Source organism: Erithacus rubecula, assembly GCF_903797595.1.
Source record: "Erithacus rubecula genome assembly, chromosome: 4".
Lineage (NCBI taxonomy): Eukaryota > Metazoa > Chordata > Aves > Passeriformes > Muscicapidae > Erithacus > Erithacus rubecula.
Genome location: NC_136686.1, coordinates 50,050,675 through 50,071,808, shown reverse-complemented (window position 1 = coordinate 50,071,808; position 21,134 = coordinate 50,050,675). Strand labels below are relative to the sequence as shown.

At 39.3% G+C, this 21,134-nt stretch overlaps 1 protein-coding gene across 4 annotated transcripts in view; it reads right to left on the bottom strand.

Annotated features, from left to right (window-relative positions):
- PLXNB2 (plexin B2) overlaps positions 1-21,134 on the bottom strand; it is a 250,109-nt gene that overhangs the window by 14,078 nt on the left and 214,897 nt on the right. For all 4 annotated transcript variants that reach the window (XM_079305134.1, XM_079305133.1, XM_079305136.1 and 1 more), the window contains 14 exons: positions 18,396-18,532; positions 17,574-17,741; positions 16,463-16,571; positions 14,548-14,775; positions 13,885-14,061; positions 13,283-13,422; positions 12,167-12,267; positions 9,710-9,939; positions 8,560-8,741; positions 7,755-7,821; positions 7,504-7,650; positions 4,091-4,247; positions 2,954-3,054; positions 1,924-2,008 (listed from right to left, as the gene is read on the bottom strand). In XM_079305134.1, the coding sequence (XP_079161260.1) occupies positions 1,924-2,008; positions 2,954-3,054; positions 4,091-4,247; positions 7,504-7,650; positions 7,755-7,821; positions 8,560-8,741; positions 9,710-9,939; positions 12,167-12,267; positions 13,283-13,422; positions 13,885-14,061; positions 14,548-14,775; positions 16,463-16,571; positions 17,574-17,741; positions 18,396-18,532 (2,029 nt within the window). The remainder of the gene's footprint in view (positions 1-1,923; positions 2,009-2,953; positions 3,055-4,090; positions 4,248-7,503; positions 7,651-7,754; positions 7,822-8,559; positions 8,742-9,709; positions 9,940-12,166; positions 12,268-13,282; positions 13,423-13,884; positions 14,062-14,547; positions 14,776-16,462; positions 16,572-17,573; positions 17,742-18,395; positions 18,533-21,134) is intronic.

Here is a 21,134-nt window from a genome sequence, read left to right as displayed (position 1 = left end):
ATATTGAATGATATAATTGCAGACAAGAAGAAAAGGAAAAAATCCTAACCCAAGAAAAAAAGAAAAACACATGATCTGGTCGTCTACTGTCTGCCACAAGGGTGGAGATGTGAGGAGGATGAAGATTGGCAGTCCAGAACAGGAGGCTGACTACTCCTCTGTATTAAGAAAGCAAAGCAAGTTAAGGGCCCCACCAGGTTCCATTCACAGCCCACTCCACTTCTTTAGAGGTGAGGTGGCTATTGCCCCAGCCACCAGTGCAACCAAACTAAACAGGGCTAGGAATCAGCACCTGGCTGCACTCCATTGCCTTCTACATTAAACTGCATGGCTTTTGAAGTTAACATGCTGGGTTGGCACTTGATGTGACAGAATAGCCACTGCTTGGCCAGATATGTCAGGAACCTGGAGTAAAAGGGTGAGGGTAGCAGCAGCAGTGAAGACATCACCACTACAAGACTCTTCTTTCTGGGGAAAAAGTTTCAAAAGAAAGAATCCAGGAGAAGAGTAAAAAGTAAACAGTAAGTAATTCTGCCCATTTTAATTTCCTGCTCAACACTCAAAACAAATGAAAGTCTGAACCTTTCTGCTAAATAGCCATATATGTCAGAACTATCAGCTGAGACCCATTTTTTTGAAAAATGTACATTTTTGGCATATTATTTCCAACCTGTTTAACTGCCCAGCCCTCAAAACGTATTAAATCTAAGATCAGTAAATCTGTTTAAAGGAATGAAACTATTAGGTGAAGTAATGGTCTCTGCAGTAAGTGCTAGATAGAAAAGCATATCAAATGAATTCATGGGAGGAAGAATGATCTCAACGATTATTTTTCCATAAATCTAACTTCTACCTCATGTAAAATAACAGAATATAAGGATAAAAAAACCCAGAGAAATTGAACATCTGAAGTCAGTAAAGGAAATATATGTGACAAAGAACATATATTCACAAGTAAATACTGCAATAAAAATCTTAGTGCATTCAAGGCTGTAATGGATATTGTGTCTCAAGATATTTTGAAATACAGAAAATTGGTCTAGACAGAACACTAACATGCAAAAGTAAAAGCTTTTAAGATGGGTTGCAAGTTAACAGGTTGACTTCTGTGAAGTCCAGCATATTGTAGCAGACAGCAATATGAGAATCATGAAGCAGATGCATTAGTGATGTGAAAGAGAAAAAACATTACAAGGAAATTCCTGACACTCACTTTCAGAGAACTGAAAACGTCAAAAAGAGCAAAGGAATTATGAAAAAATGGTGCATCTCAAGAGACAAAATGAATGGAACGATCAAAGCCAACTAAAAAGCCCTGGGAAAAAACAAGGAACTTAGCTGGTGAAACATCACTCAAAAGGAAAGGAGAAACAAAATCTGAAGGTGCAGAGATGAGATTGCAAGGCATCACAGTTGTAAGAAATGGAACAAAATAATTACATCAGTTTCTTTATGTCACAGAGAGGGGAGCTAGTCTCCACTGTGGTTCATCTAGAACACTGCATTTAATTCTAAGTCTAATAAGAAGCGAAATAAATTTGAAGAGGAACATGAGTAAAGGCTGAAGAAAGGAGAAAAAGAGATAAAGCTCTAGGAAGATGAAATGCACAGTTTGACTAAAGACGTAGTGTAGATTAAAAAACTAAATATGGGAGGAATTGTTTAATAAGAGTGCTTTCTATAAAGTTGGGGTATGGACTCAGCAATTATGGTTAAAGTCCTTGGGTTTAATTTATAATGAGGGCAAAGAAAACCATTTCAAGTGTACAGTGGGTAACACACAACAAATAAACCCTACATAGTCTGGTGGGGAATAGCTGGCTCCATGCAAGTACTTGACAAACAAAATCTCAACGGCAGCATCACTCAGTAGGTTTTGACTTCTAGTCATCTAGGGAGGTAGGGAAGCCACAAGACACTTACTTTCCCCTGGGACATCTTGCTGATTATCCTCTGGCTGCTGGGAAATTCCCATTTTTGATAAGATGAGCGTGGCACCATCTCGGACCTTTGAAAATCCAAACACAGAGATGTTATTCGAAAGAACCGTGTGCTACTGAACTTCCTTCTTAAACCACAAACTGGGGTTTCTGTAATTTGTTGCAGGGAATCTATGACAAATGCTAACCTTCCAAGGCCTCTTGGGCAACTGGTTCTGCAATTCAGATAGACTCCCTCCCACTCTGTTATATCTCCCATCAGCACCTCCTCTGAGATTACAGAAATATTAGGAGCATCTTCAAGGCTTAAGTGGCTCCTCAGCTTGGTATGGGTACCAAGGTTTACCATGAAAATGGGGTTGTCTTAGGGAAAATTAACCAACTTTTCTCTTTTCCAGTCAGGATTAACTGTTGTTAGAAAGCAATAAATAGCATGAAAAGGAAAGATAAGTGGATTGTAAGTGTGTGGTAAAGTGCACAGTATGAAACCTAAAACAGACAGTACAACAATGTCAACATATGCTCTCCTAAATCTATTTAACAGCACTGCAAGGACAAAGACAATTCTCAGGGGTAGGAAGTGGTAGAGAAAAGATCAATATGAGACCTAGAAAAAAGTCAAATGCTCAAAATGGAATTTGGATTTGGATACTTCAATGCTGAGGAAACCAAGGTGCTGGCATTTAGGCTTTGTGTTTTTATATAAAATGCTTAGGCAGAATATCTAGATCCAGCCTTTCACAGTTCAAATCTTTTATTGACTAGACCCATGTTTTTCTTTTGATTCTTTATCATAGAATGGTTAGGGTTGGAAGGAAACTTCAGGGCAGGGACACTTTCCATTAGACCAAGGTTCTCAGAGCCTGGCTTTGAACACTGCCAGGAATGGGGTATCCACAACTTCTCTGGGCAACTCATATGTAGCACTGAAATTTCTCTATAAACAAATGAAGATTTTATTTACTACAATAAAACAGATAACAGGTGTGAACAATACTTTTGAAACACCTTACATTATAATGCATTAGTGTGTTGATACGTTTCCATCTGCCATCTCTTTGGGATGTTAAATCCAAGTCTGAGAGGGTCTGTGCAGTAGAACCTGGACGCCATTCTAAGGGGTAATCAAAGAGAGAAAAACCAGTTTGCAACCATGTACAAAAATAACTATTCCGTGAATGTTTTACAGACCCACTGACACATTGTGAAACATCAAAAGTAGTAAAGAAAAAGAAGCACATGCCCCAGTGTGTGTTTTTTTATTGCTTAATCGTTTGGTCTTTATTGCAGATGTTTGCATGAACTATTCCTAATCATGCATATAACTTCTGATTATATTCCATAAAAACTTAAATTCCTTCTCATAGAATTCAATAAATATATATAATAAGATCTGCTAGTCCAAAACAGAGTAGGATTTTATGGAATAGAAAAGACATTTTTATGGGATTTACTAGGATTTTCGGAAATGCAAGAATTCAATTTTCTACTTTCAGATTAATGCAGTACTGAAAATATTGAAAAAAGTAACAATTAGAGCTTTTATTCTAAGTTTATTAGGCCTTTTAAGAAGAACCATTTCTTTTTTTCTTTTTGTCAAGAAGAGAAAGCTATTTTGAAAGCCTTTAAGGAGGATGATTTTCAGATACTAAGTGGTACATCATCTCCTAAAAGTGCAGTTTCTGTAAGTTATAATTCTTTTGAATAACCATGATAAAGGCAAGTAAAAATCAGTACCAGTTTCTGAAATTGCATCATTAATTCTCCATCAGTTAATTATCCATGCTGTCATTATCACATTAATTAGTACCTGAGATACTGACTCTGTCAGACATGAATTCATTTGTGCCAATAGTCATTAACAGGCTCTTGCAATGCTGATGATACTAAAACTTTAGGAGTCAAGAAAAACTAACTGTAAGAAAACATTAATTTTTAAGGCATATTCAAATCTCTGCAAAATGCTGTATTTTTGCATTCAGCTGAACATTAATTCAGTTTTAAAAAAAACCAACAAAACCAAATCAAAACCAAATAACAAGCCAAACCATAATCAAGCAATAAAATCCTCTTATAGACATTTTTTCAGAAAATACAAAGTTACACAACAGGTCCCACCTGTTCAATGTAGCATCAAAGTAACTACATACCAAGAACTACACTGTCAGCTTTGGGCCACTGAGAACATGGCAGATTTCGATAGACTTGGTCTATTATCTTCTCCTTCACTTGTGATATGGTATCACAGTTCAGCACTTTCACAGGTATGGAATCATTTCCTCCCTCCTGCACATATACATTAACTGTCTGTGAAGAAAACAATGTACAGGGTTATTAAGGCAAATCAGTGCTGAGTTACCTCTGAATCTGTTTTTCTTGGTGATTTAAATGCAAACAGTATCTGAAATTCACCATGCAATGGTTATTGCACAGCAACACATATTTGCAATGAGAGTATGGATTACTTGAGGGATTATTTGAAGGATCTTTTGCTGTTATGCAGCCAACCAGCTATCATAAATTCCAGTTAATTTCTCCCACTATGACAAGACAGAAAAGATACAGGATAGATTTAGTCATGCCTAATATGCTAATATTATTAAGTATTGGGAGTCTATTAAAGAGAAACACACAGGAATAAAGCAGTTGGATCACTGACTCCTTACATGCTTCACATTTAACCTGGTAATTCTAAACATAAAAAAGGTCAAGTATTGCAGTGCCCAAATTTCATGAGTTCCCAATAACCATTTGAACTGTACTTTGTTGAACACCTAGAATATTATGGGCTTTTGTCTTTCTTTATGCTTTCTTCATGGCTGTGGTTTTAAAGATGAGCAGACTTCTTCTGTACATATGGTAATTTAACATGGCTCAGCTGATGAGCAGTGAGTTGTACAGATCTCCAAACTTTACCTCCTGTTACCAGCTGTTCATTAAACACACACACACATACATGCATGGACATATAAAAATAATTTCTACCATCTTATGCATTTGAAAACCTCATTTACTGCCTATTGTTGTCATAATAACTAATAGCTCCAGGGAATATACCTAAGTAGCTTATGCTAGTTCTAAAATATTACTGTTTTCTAATAGCATTGACATGGGTTTTTTTTTAATGTTAAAGGGAATTTCATGAAAGCCTGTAATTTGCTAAATCTGGAGTGATTTTTTTGAAAGTAGCTTTGCTATGTAAATGTCAGTTTCAATAGCCAATAGACAAAAGCAAATAAGAAAACCATGGCCAGAATACCTCCCAAGAAGGGAGAAAACAAAAAAACAACCCAAACAGATACTATGAAAAGCCTCTTACATTCACTAGAAGAATCAGCACTACAGCTCAGAGCCCTTGTGGATCTTTTGCCAGTCAGGTAACTCAGGAGGGCAGGCACATGTGAAGCACTGCAGCTCCCAGATACATGTGCTCCTGCCAACCACAATGCCTGAATTTATCACATCAGACCTCAGAAATAAACTTGCATAGCTGGTATTTTGAAACAGTGAAGAAAAGCTGTGCCATACGGCAGTCAAATTAAACATGATTGCACTGTCCCTTGACAGAACGCTCAAACTAATCATGAGATTTCACCTTCCTTTTCCTATTAGCTTTATGGTAATTAGACATGATTTTGCTGCTGGTTCAGTATGCAGCATGTCAGTGTAACCAGTGATGCAAAACAGATTCATCTTTTAAATAAGAACAATTAGAGAGCAGACAAAGGCTCTATGCTGTACTTTCCCACCTTGTCTCACTTTCAGGCAGAAGTAAAGGAATTAACTCATGCTTTAGCCTACATTGGTGCACAAATGCTCCCTAACTGTTCAGAGTTACTACAACATCATCATCATGCCAAAGATCCCAAATGGCAATAGTAACCCCCTCCATAATCTTTTATGATACATATATACACATATACACATATCTCATCAACTTCCATGCATGCACATACATAAAAGATTTGTTTGATGGGAAATCTGGAAGTCTGGACCAAATACTGCTACTGTATAATGTTATAATATTTAATATCTAGCTCATGTGCTCACATCTGATTGCATACATGAATTTTCTGCCTTCACACTGGTCCATTTAGCATTCCATTGCAGGCTTTTTTTTTTTGTTTAAATGAAAAGAAACTGAACAAATGAAGAATTATTGCCATTAAGACTTACATGGTGTACAGTGCAAATAAATTTTGTTTTCCAGGGATTATAGCCAGCATTACCAATCAGTGTGTTTTTTGTGGGTGGCACTTATAAAGATGGTAACTCAACTAATCCTCAAAATACCCGTCGAACTTAAAATTTCTTCTTTCCCAACACATTCTTCATCCAGGCATTCTAGGCCACAGTCTGGTGACTCCATGAGTGCAAGTCCTACAGTACTCTTCTCCTATCAGCCCTCCCATCAGCATCCTTTCAGAATATATAAAATGGTGGGTTTTTTTTCCCCCCCAACCTGGGACTTATTAAACCTTTTTTTAATTTTCTTTTCTATGCTGCATATATGTCACTGCATCTTTCTCAGTTGAAGACAACTACAAATGACTCCTAACACGTCAATAAAAAAGAAGTTAGGGAAAAAAAATCATGAATTGGTCTCTGAAGGACAGTCTGTGCATCTTTGATATCCACTACACTGTACCCTGTGGAAAACCAGCAAGACTGTCAGAAAGAGTAAAACTAAGTTTTACACTCCCTGAAGAGCTAAAGAGTGGGCTTCTTGAGTTTTTCCAAAAGGACAGTGAATCTGTGTTCTGGAGTATGTTTGAAAAGTGGTGGAAATTTCCAACAGTAAGCAGGATTAAGTTAAAGTAGAATTCATAATAGAAAAGAACTGGACCATGGCAATGGTGATCAGATACAGGGGGAGGTTGAGTTCAGAGGGGGAACTCCCTTGCCAGGAATATCCATCCCACTTGAAGCAATTAGCACAGGTCTCCAGAACTGGTTGTAGAGGCACTGTTGGGAATTTCTTCCCTAAGAGGAAATAAACAACTTTCAGTGCCAGATGGGCTGCCCACATTCTGGAGATATTGATTCGCACAGAAAAAAACATGGAAAGAGGTTCATAAAGTGCCCTAGAGACTGTGGAGCCATCTCACAGGACTGCAGAGGAGCACAATATGATATACTAATAAAATGATCTCTACAATGATGTTCAATATGCTTAGCATATCAGCAGCAATCACAAGGAAGAAAACCTGAAGTTCAGGCATAATGGCAGTGCAAGAATTCTGCAAAAATCAATGAATTTAGATGGGAGAATAGGAGGAACCAAACATCCTGACCACTTTTCAGAATGACTGAAAATTATGAAAGGGTTTATTGACTAGATTCTGCACTGGCAGTATTTGAATTTTATTTTAGAAGATACTTTATGATTCTGTTTTCTCGCTTGGAGACTTGTTTTGGTCAAACTACTGACAATCATGACCATGACCAGAATTTCTATGCAGTTCACAGTAGTCTAGAACTAAACTATGTACATACTTAACACTATAGGAATTAATTGTAAAGTAAAAATGATTTTATAATCTATTAATCATGCTTTGCTTACCAACTGTGTGTACTCTACATCATCTCCCAGCAAGCCTGTGTCATTCAGTGTATACTTTGCTTTCTTTAGTACAGCATCCACTGGGCCTTTTTCTACCTGGTGTTTGATAGCCTTGAACAATTTATAAAGAGGCTCCCCAGCATTGTCCTGTGTAAAGGAAATAAAGCAAAATCAGAAGACATACTCAGTGCATCTTTTTAAAGTGTTACTGATTAAAAAAAACCCCACAGGCAACAGACTTCAACTCTTACCTTGAGGTACTGATATAAACAAATAGACATCCAGTTAGACAACATTCTCTCAACAACTGTTTCAGATCTGAAAAAAAACCAACCGTGAACATAGTAAGGACACTTAATGACAAGGTTTAAAAAAAAAAACAACACTGCTTGCTTGAAATATAATATTTTTATATGCTTAACTGCATTCAGTCTCCTAATGCAATGATTTCCCTATAGAGTCTTGAAAGCATATACTTGCTTTAGGATAAGTGCTTTGTATTGCTCATCATTCCAGAGTAGGTACCTTCATCTCACTGCTGAAAAGCACATATCCTTTATTCAAAATCTTAAATTGGGTCTGTGCTGTGACAGCTAAAAAATTAACCCAGTTGTGCAGTTACTGGGAAACAACCTACAGATTACAAAGCTACAACATACACAGAGCAAGATCTATTGAAATTTGTTGGGAATAACATCTGGGTTAAAACACTAGAGCAAGTCCTCACTGAATGCATAATGCAGCTGATTATGTGTGCTCATTGTGGCTAGATCATTTGGAATAAAGTTAGATTAAAAAGTAAATGAAATGTTTAGTGTGGTATTTCTAAGTAAGATAAGTGTTTTTACACTGCAGCATTTGAATAAGCAGTCCTGTCCAGCATACTGCCAGTGCCTTCCACAGCTGCTCCTGGTGGGCTTGTCTTGCTAATATGTTTGGGCCAAGCTATTTCTGAGTTTTACAGATAGCTGGCATTTCACCACAGTCACTCTGCAAAAAAACCACCACTTTTACAGAAAGCCAGAGGCATACAGAAAATATGACAATCATTCAAACCTTCTTAGCATCAGCTTTGGGTTTTTGGCCACAACATACTGCTCCATCAGTTCTAGGAACAGTGTCCTCATGATGTCAGTGTAGTATTCTAGTTTTCCATGTAAAGCAACAGTCAGTAAAGATGCAAAATACACCTTAGCTCGAGCAGAGAACTCCCTTTGGTTTTCCAGCGTGTGAATAAACTGAAAAAGAAAACAAATGTAAAACCAAGGCAGGTGACAGGTTTCTAAAGAACCTCAACACTTGTCTGCACTAAGAAGATAAGCAATATTATTTTAATCTCCTAAGCACTGAATCAAAAGGTTTTCAGAAGTTTGAAAGAACTTCTTATAAGAAAATGTTGCCTAAATTTTAGTTTTAGATACACAGTGTACTGGATGGACCTAGGGAATGCTTATATACTTAACTAAAACTTTATTTTAAAAGGATGTTTTAATTAAATGCAAAATAGTGTTCTGTGACAATTTTAAAAGAGAAAATCAGCTCCACTCTCCCCCAAATTCCCAGTCCTTTCACATCAAATTACAAAGACACTAATGTAAGTACACCTGTAAATGTGCTCTCATCTGCCATAAACTCTAATTCTACCATTAACTAGCTCAGCACTGGATTCTCATTAAAAAAGAGAAAAAGCCAAAAGCCTAAATCTATATTTAGGTGTCTGACAATGAGTTTCAGTTTTTGAGAGTGAGCAATTATAAGTCTCTTCAGAGCAGCTGTGAGCACTCATCAGTCTTGATGAATAGGCCACTTGAGGAGCCTCCACCTTCACAGGGATTCTGGTACATGGCTGTCCACAGGTGACTCCCTGTGGAGCCAGGGTGGACTCAGCACTCTCTGATCACATTTCTTAAAAGCCTAAACCAAGCTTGTAACACCACCTTTTATGCCAGATTGGGAAATACCTGCTTCTTACAGCCACTGCAATGTGACTAATTCTGTATTACACGACCTGGCACAAAACCAGGAGATCAGCAAGCTCTGGCTCTGATGCCATGTATCTGCAGTTGTTACTGTCAAATCAGAACCCTATGAAAATCACTAATTTTTATTAATTTTGGTTCAGTTCTGCTTGCAAAACTGCTGTCTTGCACACATATACACAAGTATGCCTAGCTAAGAGACGAGGTGAATCTACTTCAGTACTCACATTAATGAGAAATGATTTGCTGTTGAGGAGGTTGGAGAACTGGTACAAAGCCTGCTCCACGGTCTGGCGCCGGGCCTCAGGAATATCCAGCTTTCCTGTAATCATCACATCTTTCTCTCCATCTTTGGAGGGCAAGAAGAAGACTCTGTCTGTGTATGTTTTGTAGTCCAGTACTGGAATTCCAGCTTCGTTGATATCATTTGTCTGATCCTCCATCTCTATCATTAGATCTGTAATATGCAATGCAGTTTAATGGCTCAGTTTAAAAATTCTGCAGGCAATACAAGCTCCTTGATACCTTGTAATAGTGAAAAAGCAGCTCAGCAGCAAAAACTTATTTCATCTCACATTTTCTTTTGCTATTTTTAACAATCATCCTATTTACCACAACCACAGCTAATCCTATGGTAGCATGAGGATAATTGCCTTTAGCATTGATGGTTTCCTTGTTGTTGCCTATCTGTAAAAGGGCTGTTATAGCATCTGAGTTCATATAGATGAATGTAGGATTATAGTACAGAACAAGAAAAAGACATTGCAATATTTTTTGGGTTTTTTTGGTTGTATTTTTCTTTTTTCCATACCTTCTAAGTCTAGTTAGTACAGAAAGTTCTTTTAAAAACACAGCAATCCAGAAAAAAGAGGTTTAAAGTGTAAAGCAAGCTAATTCAATAGGAAGGATGAGGATGGCAGAAAGGAAGAAGGTTAAACCATTCACTGAAATTGATGGAAATATTTCTGTGGGACTCAAAAGTCTGAAGTTTTTAAAAGGGATAAAAATTAGAGAATCATGCTTTGGAGCAGCTACTTTAGCTGAAGGCTTTCCAATTACCCAATACTGCTGATTGATTGGAATACCAGCTAATTAATATAGTGACCTATTGTCTCAGGAGTTTTATTGCTCTCATTCATTTGCCTCTTTATTTTACAGCAGTCATCAAAACTGAGGGACAAAGAATCTTCTGGTTTCCCTCTGTGTAGTATTAGTACTTCCTTCCTGCTGTCCATTTCCTTGGCTACCTTTTTGTTCCTGTGTGTTTTAGAGAGTTTGCACTTTGTGCTGTTGACATTACAGTTTCACAGTATGGAACCATAACATGTTTTGACTTCAGTGTTTCATTTAACTGTAAGTCAAGCTGGATGTAGTTTTAGTAGGAACTGGATGTAGTTAGGAACTGAATTACTCCTTGGATGTGCATTCTACTCCTCCAGTGTTTGTACTCTGTGGAGCAGAGAGGAAACTTTCAACCCAACAGGTAGTAGGAATATGCAACTCTCTACTCTTGACCCAGTAAGAGAAAGGTGAATTCTCCTTTCAGAAACAGGTGTAGAGTGCCCTGGGGAGGTGGAGAGAGGGAGGGAGAACCTTGATAGATCCTCTCACAGGTCAAAATGCAGCTTGAATTGATTCAAACATTTGTTTCTACTTTGTGTCCAGAACCTGGAAGGACCTGGTTTTCCAGAGAAAGCAAGCTGGTACAAGTAAAGAACATCCTGTCCCAGAAATGCCAGAAAAATGACACTGAGGGAGTCTAACAGCATGGCTGAAATCTTTGAGGTACCCTGAGTTTCTTAAATTAATGTTCAATTAATTAATTAATTAATTATTGTTAAATTGATGTGAAATTGCTATTTTATTCAATCTTGCTTTTTAGCAACTGTCAATATGGAAGTGTTTCTTCTTTAGCGATAAAGCATGTGGGTACTTTTTTTAATAGAGATTATTTCAACATGACCCACCAGCAAGTATAATCCAGATAATGAGGTGACATTTCATGGTAATCATTTAGGCCAATATTTGCAAAGTTTGTACTCAGATGCCTAATTTAAGCATTGCAATGAGTAGCTCAACATGTGAAAATGCTGAGCATTCACACACCCTGCTGCCTTCCCTGGGATGATGCCTCTACATTTACACAGAACAATTAGCTAGCCCCTCTAATCAAGTTTAAGATTTTCCCACAGTAGAGAGGGCAAAATGCTATTTCTTTCCTTTGAGCTTACCAAATTATCCTTTTGTATGCTGACGGCTGCAAATAAATTTTGCAGCTCTGAAAACAGTTTTAATGTGCATCCATTGCACACAAGGTCATTGTGCTAAATATTAAGTGCACTGTTAGAGCTTATAAAACATTCTTATCTTTGTGTTAATGGCCAATCACATTAATGGCTATAAGTAACCCCAATCTCAATTAGTTTCCACTCCCAGTTTGTAACTCTGCTCTACCTTTAGACTAAAATAATCAATTTCTTTTAATAACCTCAACTACCTATTTTATTTTGTTTACTTCTCTCATACAGAATAGCAAAATATCTGCTCTATGTCCATGTCAGCAATGAAGACTACTAAGATGTATTGATTATTTGTTCCCAGAAGACAGTTTTAGTGAGCTAGTACTCCTCCAGCATGTCTTGATTGCTGAAGAGGACCCACAGCAGTGAAAATATCTGTAATACCTGTGAACTCCTTCTTGCACCGGTCTCTGACACTCTCCTCCAGGCCTTCAAGTTGTGACTTAATTTTTTCATACTCTCGTTCTGCTTGTTGGCTCTTGCGTCTTTATGGAACAGAAGTAAGATTTAAAAAAAGTTACAAAATGCAAAAGTAAATAATTTGCAACACTCTGAGAGAGAAGCTCAAGGACTGGAAGAAATTTTCATGGCTTTGATTTTTTTAAATACAGCAGAAAGAGAATGGAGGAGAAAAACAGCAACAGTGGCCGAAATCTTCATTCCATGTAAAGCAACTTGGCACTATCATGGGCTGGTTGCTTCAAAGCAGATTTGGGCCAGTAATTTAAAATCCAGTAAGAAGTATCTACAAAGGCTTTCAACCATATACCAAGCACAGAAACTCATTTTGTATGCACTGAACAAGGATTGCTTGCAACATGTCCTGTACTGGCTCTAAACCACCCCAGAGCATGTCTGGGATCCAGCTCAGAAGGTTTGATGGAGGTTCACAAAAACTGTACAGCTCATGTTTCAGCTGCATTGATATGTAGCACAACAGTGAAATCCACCCCTTCCTGAGGGACAGTATGAGGCCCTCATTACTAACCTTAAAATTGGACCAAGTAGGTTTAAAGTTAAATACAGACATATATTCTAGCCTTTTATGAGTTGTGAATTCCAACATTAATCATGAAGCTTGTGTGTGGGTAATTTAGTTTAGTCAAAATGACCCCTTAGTCAAAACCAGACCTACAGTGCTGACAGAGGCAGCATAAATGTTGATGAGCATTTATACCGAACAAGTTATCTCCTTCACAAGTGCCACTTTAGCTGCCATTTCAAAAGGGTATGTGTGCAACTCAGTCTGCACATGTTTACTTGGGAAGCCTGGGACTAATTGTGTTTATATATAAAGGAGAAACTGGGCTGACTGACACCAAGGAATTTGGCATGCGTGAGAGGAATGAATTGGTGCTCATACATATTTCCAGCTGTAACTCCTTTTCTTAACTCTGCTGCTCATAAAAAAGATGAAGATAGTTCTGTAAATCAAACTGAAAATAATCAAGTAGTACCTTGAAAGCTTTAGGGAAACAAAATCACCTAATGAGAACTTACCTGTAACAGATGATGGAAATGCCAATGATTACTACCATAGGAATAAGTACCAGTGGCAAAATAAGATTCAGTGGAATATCAGTCACACGGTTATCGTATTCCACCCTTCCAAGAATCCATTCCCGGAGTCCAAATTTTACCTAATTAGATAAAAACAGACATTTGTCTCAACAAGTGCAAATGTAAGGTGACCCACTTCTCAGTTGCACTCTAAATTCTTAGTAATTTCCACAAGTGATTTTCTAGCTCAAACTGCCAAACAAAGGAAATACTTCCAAATATTTTAAACTGAATATGGGTCACTAGCACTTTATTTCATGAAGTAATTTAATTTTGCTCAGCTGAGAAAGAAAAATCCCCAGTCTGTCTGGCTAGAGTTCTACATTTCTATATAATGAAGGTGGAAGGCATTTGGCAGCCTCGAGACTGCTCTTTACTTGCGACATCTTTTATGCAGTAGGCAGAAGCTAGAGGAAGAAAGAACCACAAAGAGTTTCTTCACAGTACTACCACAACTTTGGAGAACAAATTACTTCAGCCAAGAGGCACTGTAACAGTGCTATTGATACACAAAACTAAATTCTACAGAAAAGGTAACGTACAATGAATTCAGGAAGGTTATTGATGGTATCTCTCTTCTGCCGTTTCTTTGGTTGAGGCTGTACTTCTGGTGGCTCACAATACAAGTCTGTTTCAGTCAGAGTTTTTATATTGCAAGGCTCATCACCCACAAAAGCCTGGGCCTCATCTATCGTCATGGCTTTGTTCAGGTTACTGCCCTAGACAAAAAATAAAAGGCTGAGTTATCATCATAAAATCTTGGGGGACAAGAAATCCCAAATTGCAAATTTCTATTTGGATCATTTTTTGCATCAGGCATGATTTGCATTGCAGCCTACACAACAGCAGAGTGATTGGGAATTATGTGATCCCTCTCCCTTCCTTCCTGGTGTGAGATGAGATGTCCCTTCCAGTTCCTGGGAGGTCTACTGGAGAGGGCATTTCCAAATGCAAATGCCAGACTCAGCAGGAGGGGGCATCCTCAGCAAACCCAAAGTATGGCTAGAAAGACAAACTCTCTCTGAGAAGGGGTGTGGGGAGGAAAGGGGAGCTGTCAATGTTCATCATCTAGCAGAGGTAAGAGACTCTACTAAGAATTTGGGGTATGGCACGAAACATCTGTTTAGGCTTTGAGAAAGGAATGAAAAAGTTGCATACATGCTTCAAGGACAAAATGAGCAAGCACCAACTTTTGACAAGTTTACCTTTGCATTAATAAGTTTGTTGACTTGTTTTTTGATGCCATCTGTGAAGTTTTCAAAAGTTGGGTCTGCGACATAGGCAAAGGAGTGGCTCTCATTTTTTACAACCAATTTATAATGATCCATTAGAATAACAGTGGTAATGTTATAGTTTTCTGGGTCTTCCAGTATTGGTGGAGAAGAAAATACCACCGTGGTTTCATTAAGTCTTGTAACAACCTTTCCATAAAACTGTAAGAAACAAGACAAGAAGATGAACAGGTACATTTTAGAGTCAGATTCCTTTCTGTGCATAACTGTTGATAACTTTAGACCATAGAAATAAAACGACTGAATTTATATCCTCTCCATACAGCAGAAATACCATAGTATGAAGTATTTTTGAAAAAGAAAATGAAAAAAATTTGTTGATGGGAATAAATGATTGATTCACTCTAATTCTAGCAGCTGCTTACAGAAGAAGCTTGGGCTACAGATCAGTTTCCATTGCCTCCAATTTCTATGATTCTTTACCACTGGACTGATACCATCAAATTCCTCTCAGATTAGGAAGTTAACATGTCACCCTTAATACTGATCATCTTCTGTACCATTGAGTAGCTTGGGTTGATTCTTTTCTGCTTACACCACATAATACCTCATTTAACTTCAATACATTTATAAAGTGAAAATTTGGAATAAAATTTACAGTTTTCACTCAGCTACTCAAGGTAACAACTCAGTTCACAGGTTGGCCATCCTCAATTCAACAAATGTTTTTACCCTGGCACTTTCAGTCATTCAGTAACATCAACCATAGGCAACAACACTAACAGGAATTCTCAGTATTTATTCTACCACCACCTCACTTCATAACTCAATGAAGCAACTTAATACCTTCTCCCCAACATTTCTGATACTGTATGTGAAAGCAAAACACAAGATTAGAAAAGCTGAATAGTCTGCAGAGTCTTAATGAAGAATGTGTGCTATAGGTAATGCCAACTTAAGTTAACAGGTTGAGTATACATAAGAGGAGGTTTAAGAAATGTTGTCAAACACTGTCAAGAATGCTAAATAGACTTCTATATTGTACTGGGAGTCAGGATTATCAAGATAACTACTTTTTGAAGTTTATGGTCTAAAAAATGCAGGCAGTTTTTCCTCTTAAAAATTTTAAGGGATAGGGTTCTAATGGATCCAAACCAGCTGGCTCTGTCATACTCTAGAAGTTGAATCATGCATGTAATACAAAACATGCACATTACCAACTCTTTGTGGATCACAAGACAGTCTTACACTGAAGAGCCAGCCTTAGAAAGAGTCCCATAATGTTCTTACTGGAAGATCACTTTTAGGTCTAAATCATGTAATGAAATTGTGATCTTCACTAGAAGAGGGGGAAATTGAGACTATTTGTAATGACAGGAGATGGAAGAAGGTTTTTTTTTAATGTTACTTTTCAAAACTTTTTTGTGACCTGTTGCAAGTGGAATATGCATGAGGCAAGAAAGAAAAGAAGACTAGGTTCATTGAGATGTGAGGAAATAAAAGACACTGTGCAAAGCTGAGTAGTCTGTCTGCATTGTCTAGCTTTAGATTCTGCTTCAGACAAATTGCTAATGCTTGCAGGGGGAGAAGAAGCAGAAAGATAAAATAAACACTTCCAAATTTTGAAATACATCTTTTATCCTTATCCATACAGAATGAAATTAATTTTAAAGCAGAAGATTGCAAGTAGAAGTGAATGTAAGGCAAGATGGTGAAAAGTCAAGATCCTCTTCCACAGGAAAACCCTGAACACACTCAGAAATCTGTTCAAAACTTATTGCAGTCCAAACCCAGTGAAGTCCAGTGGGAAAGTTTACATGCAGTTTTTGAACAAATTATATGTTGTGCATCCAGTGTTATGCCTCGGAAGGAAAAGAAAGAAAATTACCGTTTTTTGGTTCATCCTCCCTGCTTCTGGACGCTCTGCATATACCACCAAGGAGAAAGTTTGAATGAGCTCAAAACCTGTTCCAGTCACTGTAATATTTCTCCCTCCACTGCAAGGCAGAATTAAAAATGAAGTCAAGTAATTGGCAGACTACCACAGCTATACACTGTTTCATTCTGCACTGCTACTGCTTCTACTGAAAAACCTTATGTATAGTGCCCATATGACAACTAGATATCCTATGAAAAGGACTTCTGTTAAAGTTATTGATGATGAAAGCATTTAAAAGATCAATGTCAACCTAAAACAGCATTATTAAAGCAGCAGAATTGAAAAAAAAATTTGCAGATTGCTTTGCCAGAATTTTTGGCTGTACACTGATGCCAATCTTTGCGTGCTTTACTTCTCCAATGTTGTTATTAAAATCACTCTGCCTACAATACACACACAGAGACAAATGTGAGAGCATATTTTCCACAGGTCTGTAGGGACCTGACTTCTCTATTCCCTTTTATTTGCAGCACTTTGTTTAAAAAATAATACATTCACATAAGAAGAAGAATGAATGCAAGTTTCCAGTGGGAATTAAAGTCATTGAAGTGACATGGATTCAGAGGGATAGTAAACCTCAAAGCAATCCATAAAAATGGGCTTTAGTTTATATAGAAGGAAAAAAAAGTAATTTAAATTCCATGGGGTAAATCACTATTGATCTACCAAAGAAAAATTCCATTCCCCAAAGTCACCCAAACAGAAACTAAAAGGAAACATTAAAAAAAAAATCCTATTTTATACAAGTGATTACTCAATATTTAAGGAGACAGGTACTAATATCTTCAAGAGAAGACACAGTAAAATTTATTTTTAATGTTCTGTTTGCTATGTTATGATGGCACACTTTTTACAATGATCATTGAAAAGAGATGAAAATTTGGAAGCAAACACAATACTTTCAAACATCCATTTCAGTTAAGACCACAAACCCTATGCACCTAAATATGTGCATTGGTAGAGGAGTTTATTTCAAACAATTCTATATTTAATATTTTTATTATATATTACACATATTTTAGGCCAGTTCTTATAAAAGTGATGACAAACATTTCATTACCTGCTGAAGCTATTTACTGGCAGGAATTTGGTGACAGTAGGATTCTCACTGTATGTAAACTGCTGTGGGACAGTAATTCTCGTGCCCCCATAGTTCATTATGACTGGAACAGGTTCAACCTTGTTATTACGTCCTGTAATGCAGACGATCTCATCTCCAAATTCAGTACTAGAGTGGAGAAGAAAAAGAAGAGGAAACATCTTCTGTTACTAACATGATGGAGTTTCGTATTCTTTTCTGCATACTCTGGAACAATAAAACCAGGCTCTATTTTTGATGGGTACCAAGTAGTTATGAGAGGAGATAGCACTTCTGTCAGATCACTCAAGATTTTCAAAAAAAGAGATATAGGTTATAGCAACAAAGAATGTATAAACACAGGAACAATGCAATGTCAGCACGCTTAGTATCCTTCCTTTTTTTTTTTTTTTTTTTTTTTTTTTTTTGAGAAAATACAAGGGCAGTGATTAATAAAAGGAAAAAGAAGGGAGAAGAACAAACAGTGAGAGACTAGAAAAATATTTTATACAGAACCACTGAGGATATGCTGTGTGAAAGCATCAGTGGGTTTGAAGCAGCCAGTCTAGCAGAGAAAACCAAAAAGTGGAAAAATCTTTGGACATCTAGATTCTCCCTCTTAAGGTGTTTTTATAGCTGCTCCTTCTACTGAATCCTCTGAGTGAGTTTGTTTGAACGTTACGTGCAGAACTCCATGGCATGGGAGGAGTAAGAAAGATACAGACAATGGATTTGTTTGATTTATGAAGGGCAGAAAAGGCTGGTGCTTTTTTAGGACACGGCTCTGTATTGTTAGCTACGTACACATTGCAAGGCTGGCTACCAACTGAAACTTGAACATCCTTCTTGGAACCAGTGGCCAGATTTCTACCAGAGATGGTAAGCCTGGTTCCACCCGCTTGTGGACCACTTTCAGGTGTTATTTGAGAAGGATGAGGTTCCTGCAAAGAGAAGATGGTCAAACTAAGTGAGAAATTAAAATAAAATTTATACCAGTATTATTTAGTTTAATAGGTAATATAAGTTTAATATTACTACCTGAAAAAGAATAAAATTAGAGCAATGACAGACAAATCTTCTAAAATAAAACAAAATCTTTTAGTATTCATGTTGAATGAAGTAACAGATAATGTGAATGCACTTCTTTCTTTATTGTATTTTATGAGGCTTTATACAAGTTTCAATTCCCTATCACAAAATGTAGAATTAGCTGCCATTAAGATTGTGAGAGTTTCCTGTTGGATTTCCTGGTTTCATACTTATTTTAAGATTTCTCTCTTCTTTATGGCTGAGTCTATCTTTCTTTACCCTTTCCTATATTGTGTCAGCTACAGGAAACAAAGAACAAGGTTTTCAAAATTTGCACTGAACAGAAAGAATATAAAGACTCCCTTTATCTCATAAGGCTCTCAATAACTGTGGTAAAACTGTTAAACTATTCTTGAGAAATAACCTTGCAAAGATATAAAATCAGAAACTGCTCCAATTGTATTAATGTACCTACAACCTTGGAGTGGCTTCCTTAAAACCAATTAAATCAAGCAGGCATGCTTCAAATTGTTATAAAATTTGTTTTATATTTAAATTTCCCAAGAAGTTCCTCCTTTTTTCTCAGTTCAGTCTTTGTTTCAATGATTGTATTCTGGGAGCTCCAATAAATACTGTAAATTAACAGTGAGGGCTTTTCATGAGCAGTGTGATTTAATTAGTTCATTGCTAAGTAGTTTCTGCTTCCAGTTGAGAAAAGCATCCTTATTCAGGATCACACTGAAGCTGCTGAACCAAGAGGATGACTGAAGTCGGGCAGCCCGCGTGGGGTGGGCCACCAGCCACTCCTGGTGGCACTGCCAGCTGAGCCCACGACTTCCCACGCCTGCAGACGTGCCTCAGCCCCCGTGCCATGGCCACAGCTGCTGTGCCTGCAGCCACCACTGTGCCCTGGGCAGCCACCACTGTGCCCTGGGCAGGCAGCACTGTGTGCCCTGGGCAGGCAGCACTGTGTGCTCTGGACAGGCAGCACTGTGTGTGCTGGGCAGCCAGCATTGTGTGCCCTGGGCAGCCACCACTGTGCCCTGGGCAGGCAGCACTGAGTGCCCTGGGCAGGCAGCACTGTGTGTGCTGGGCAGGCAGCACTGTGTGTGCCCTGGGCAGGCAGCACTGTGTGTGCTGGGCAGGCAGCACTGTGCCCTGGGCAGGCAGCACTGTGTGTGCTGGGCAGCCAGCACTGTGTGTGCTGGGCAGGCAGCACTGTGTGCCCTGGGCAGGCAGCACTGTGCCCTGGGCAGGCAGCACTGTGCCCTGGACAGGCAGCACTGTGTGCCCTGGGCAGGCAGCACTGTGTGTCCTGAGCAGGCAGCACTGTGTGCCCTGGGCAGGCAGCACTGTGTGTCCTGGGTAGGCAGCACTGTGTGCCCTGGGCAGCCAGCACTGTGTGTGCTGGACAGGCAGCACTGTGCCCTGGGCAGGCAGCACTGTGTGCCCTGGGCAGGCAGCACTGTGTGTGCTGGGCAGGCAGCACTGTGTGTGCTGGGCAGCCAGCACTGTGTGTGCTGGGCAGCCAGCACTGTGTGTCCTGGGCAGCCAGCACTGTGTGCCCTGGACAGGCAGCACTGTGTGCCCTGGACAGGCAGCACTGTGTGCCCTGGACAGGCAGCACTGTGTGCTCTGGACAGGCAGCACTGTGTGCCCTGGGCAGGCAGCACTGTGTGTCCTGGGCAGGCAGCACTGTGTGCCCTGGACAGGCAGCACTGTGTGCTCTGGACAGGCAGCACTGTGTGCCCTGGGCAGGCAGCACTGTGTGCCCTGGGCAGGCAGCACTGTGTGCTCTGGACAGGCAGCACTGTGTGTCCTGAGCAGGCAGCACTGTGTGCCCTGGGCAGGCAGCACTGTGTGTCCTGGGCAGCCAGCACTGTGTGCCCTGGACAGGCAGCACTGTGTGCCCTGGGCAGGCAGCACTGTGTGTCCTGGGCAGGCAGCACTGTGTGCCCTGGACAGGCAGCACTGTGTGCTCTGGACAGGCAGCACTGTGTGCCCTGGGCAGGCAGCACTGTGTGCTCTGGACAGGCAGCACTGTGTGTCCTGAGCAGGCAGCACTGTGTGCCCTGGGCAGGCAGCACTGTGTGTCCTGGGCAGCCAGCACTGTGTGCTCTGGACAGGCAGCACTGTGTGCCCTGGGCAGCCAGCACTGTGTGTGCTGGGCAGCCAGCACTGTGTGCCCTGGGCAGGCAGCACTGTGTGTCCTGGGCAGCCAGCACTGTGTGTCCTGGGCAGGCAGCACTGTGTGCTCTGGACAGGCAGCACCATATCCTGGGCAAGCAGCTGCCATGGTTGTTGCACACAGAGACAGGATTCCAGGTCTAAGTGTGTGGCTGCTGCATTAGGCTGGGGCATTGCTGTGAGGGAACCTGATCCTGCATTTGCTGAAGCATACTAGATCAAGGCCTTAAAGGAAGCTGTGAAGAGGTGATGCCTTTTTTCATGTATAACTGTATTGCTTCAGTATATTAAGGCACAGCCGTTTCTTAAATTACTTTAAAAAAGTAA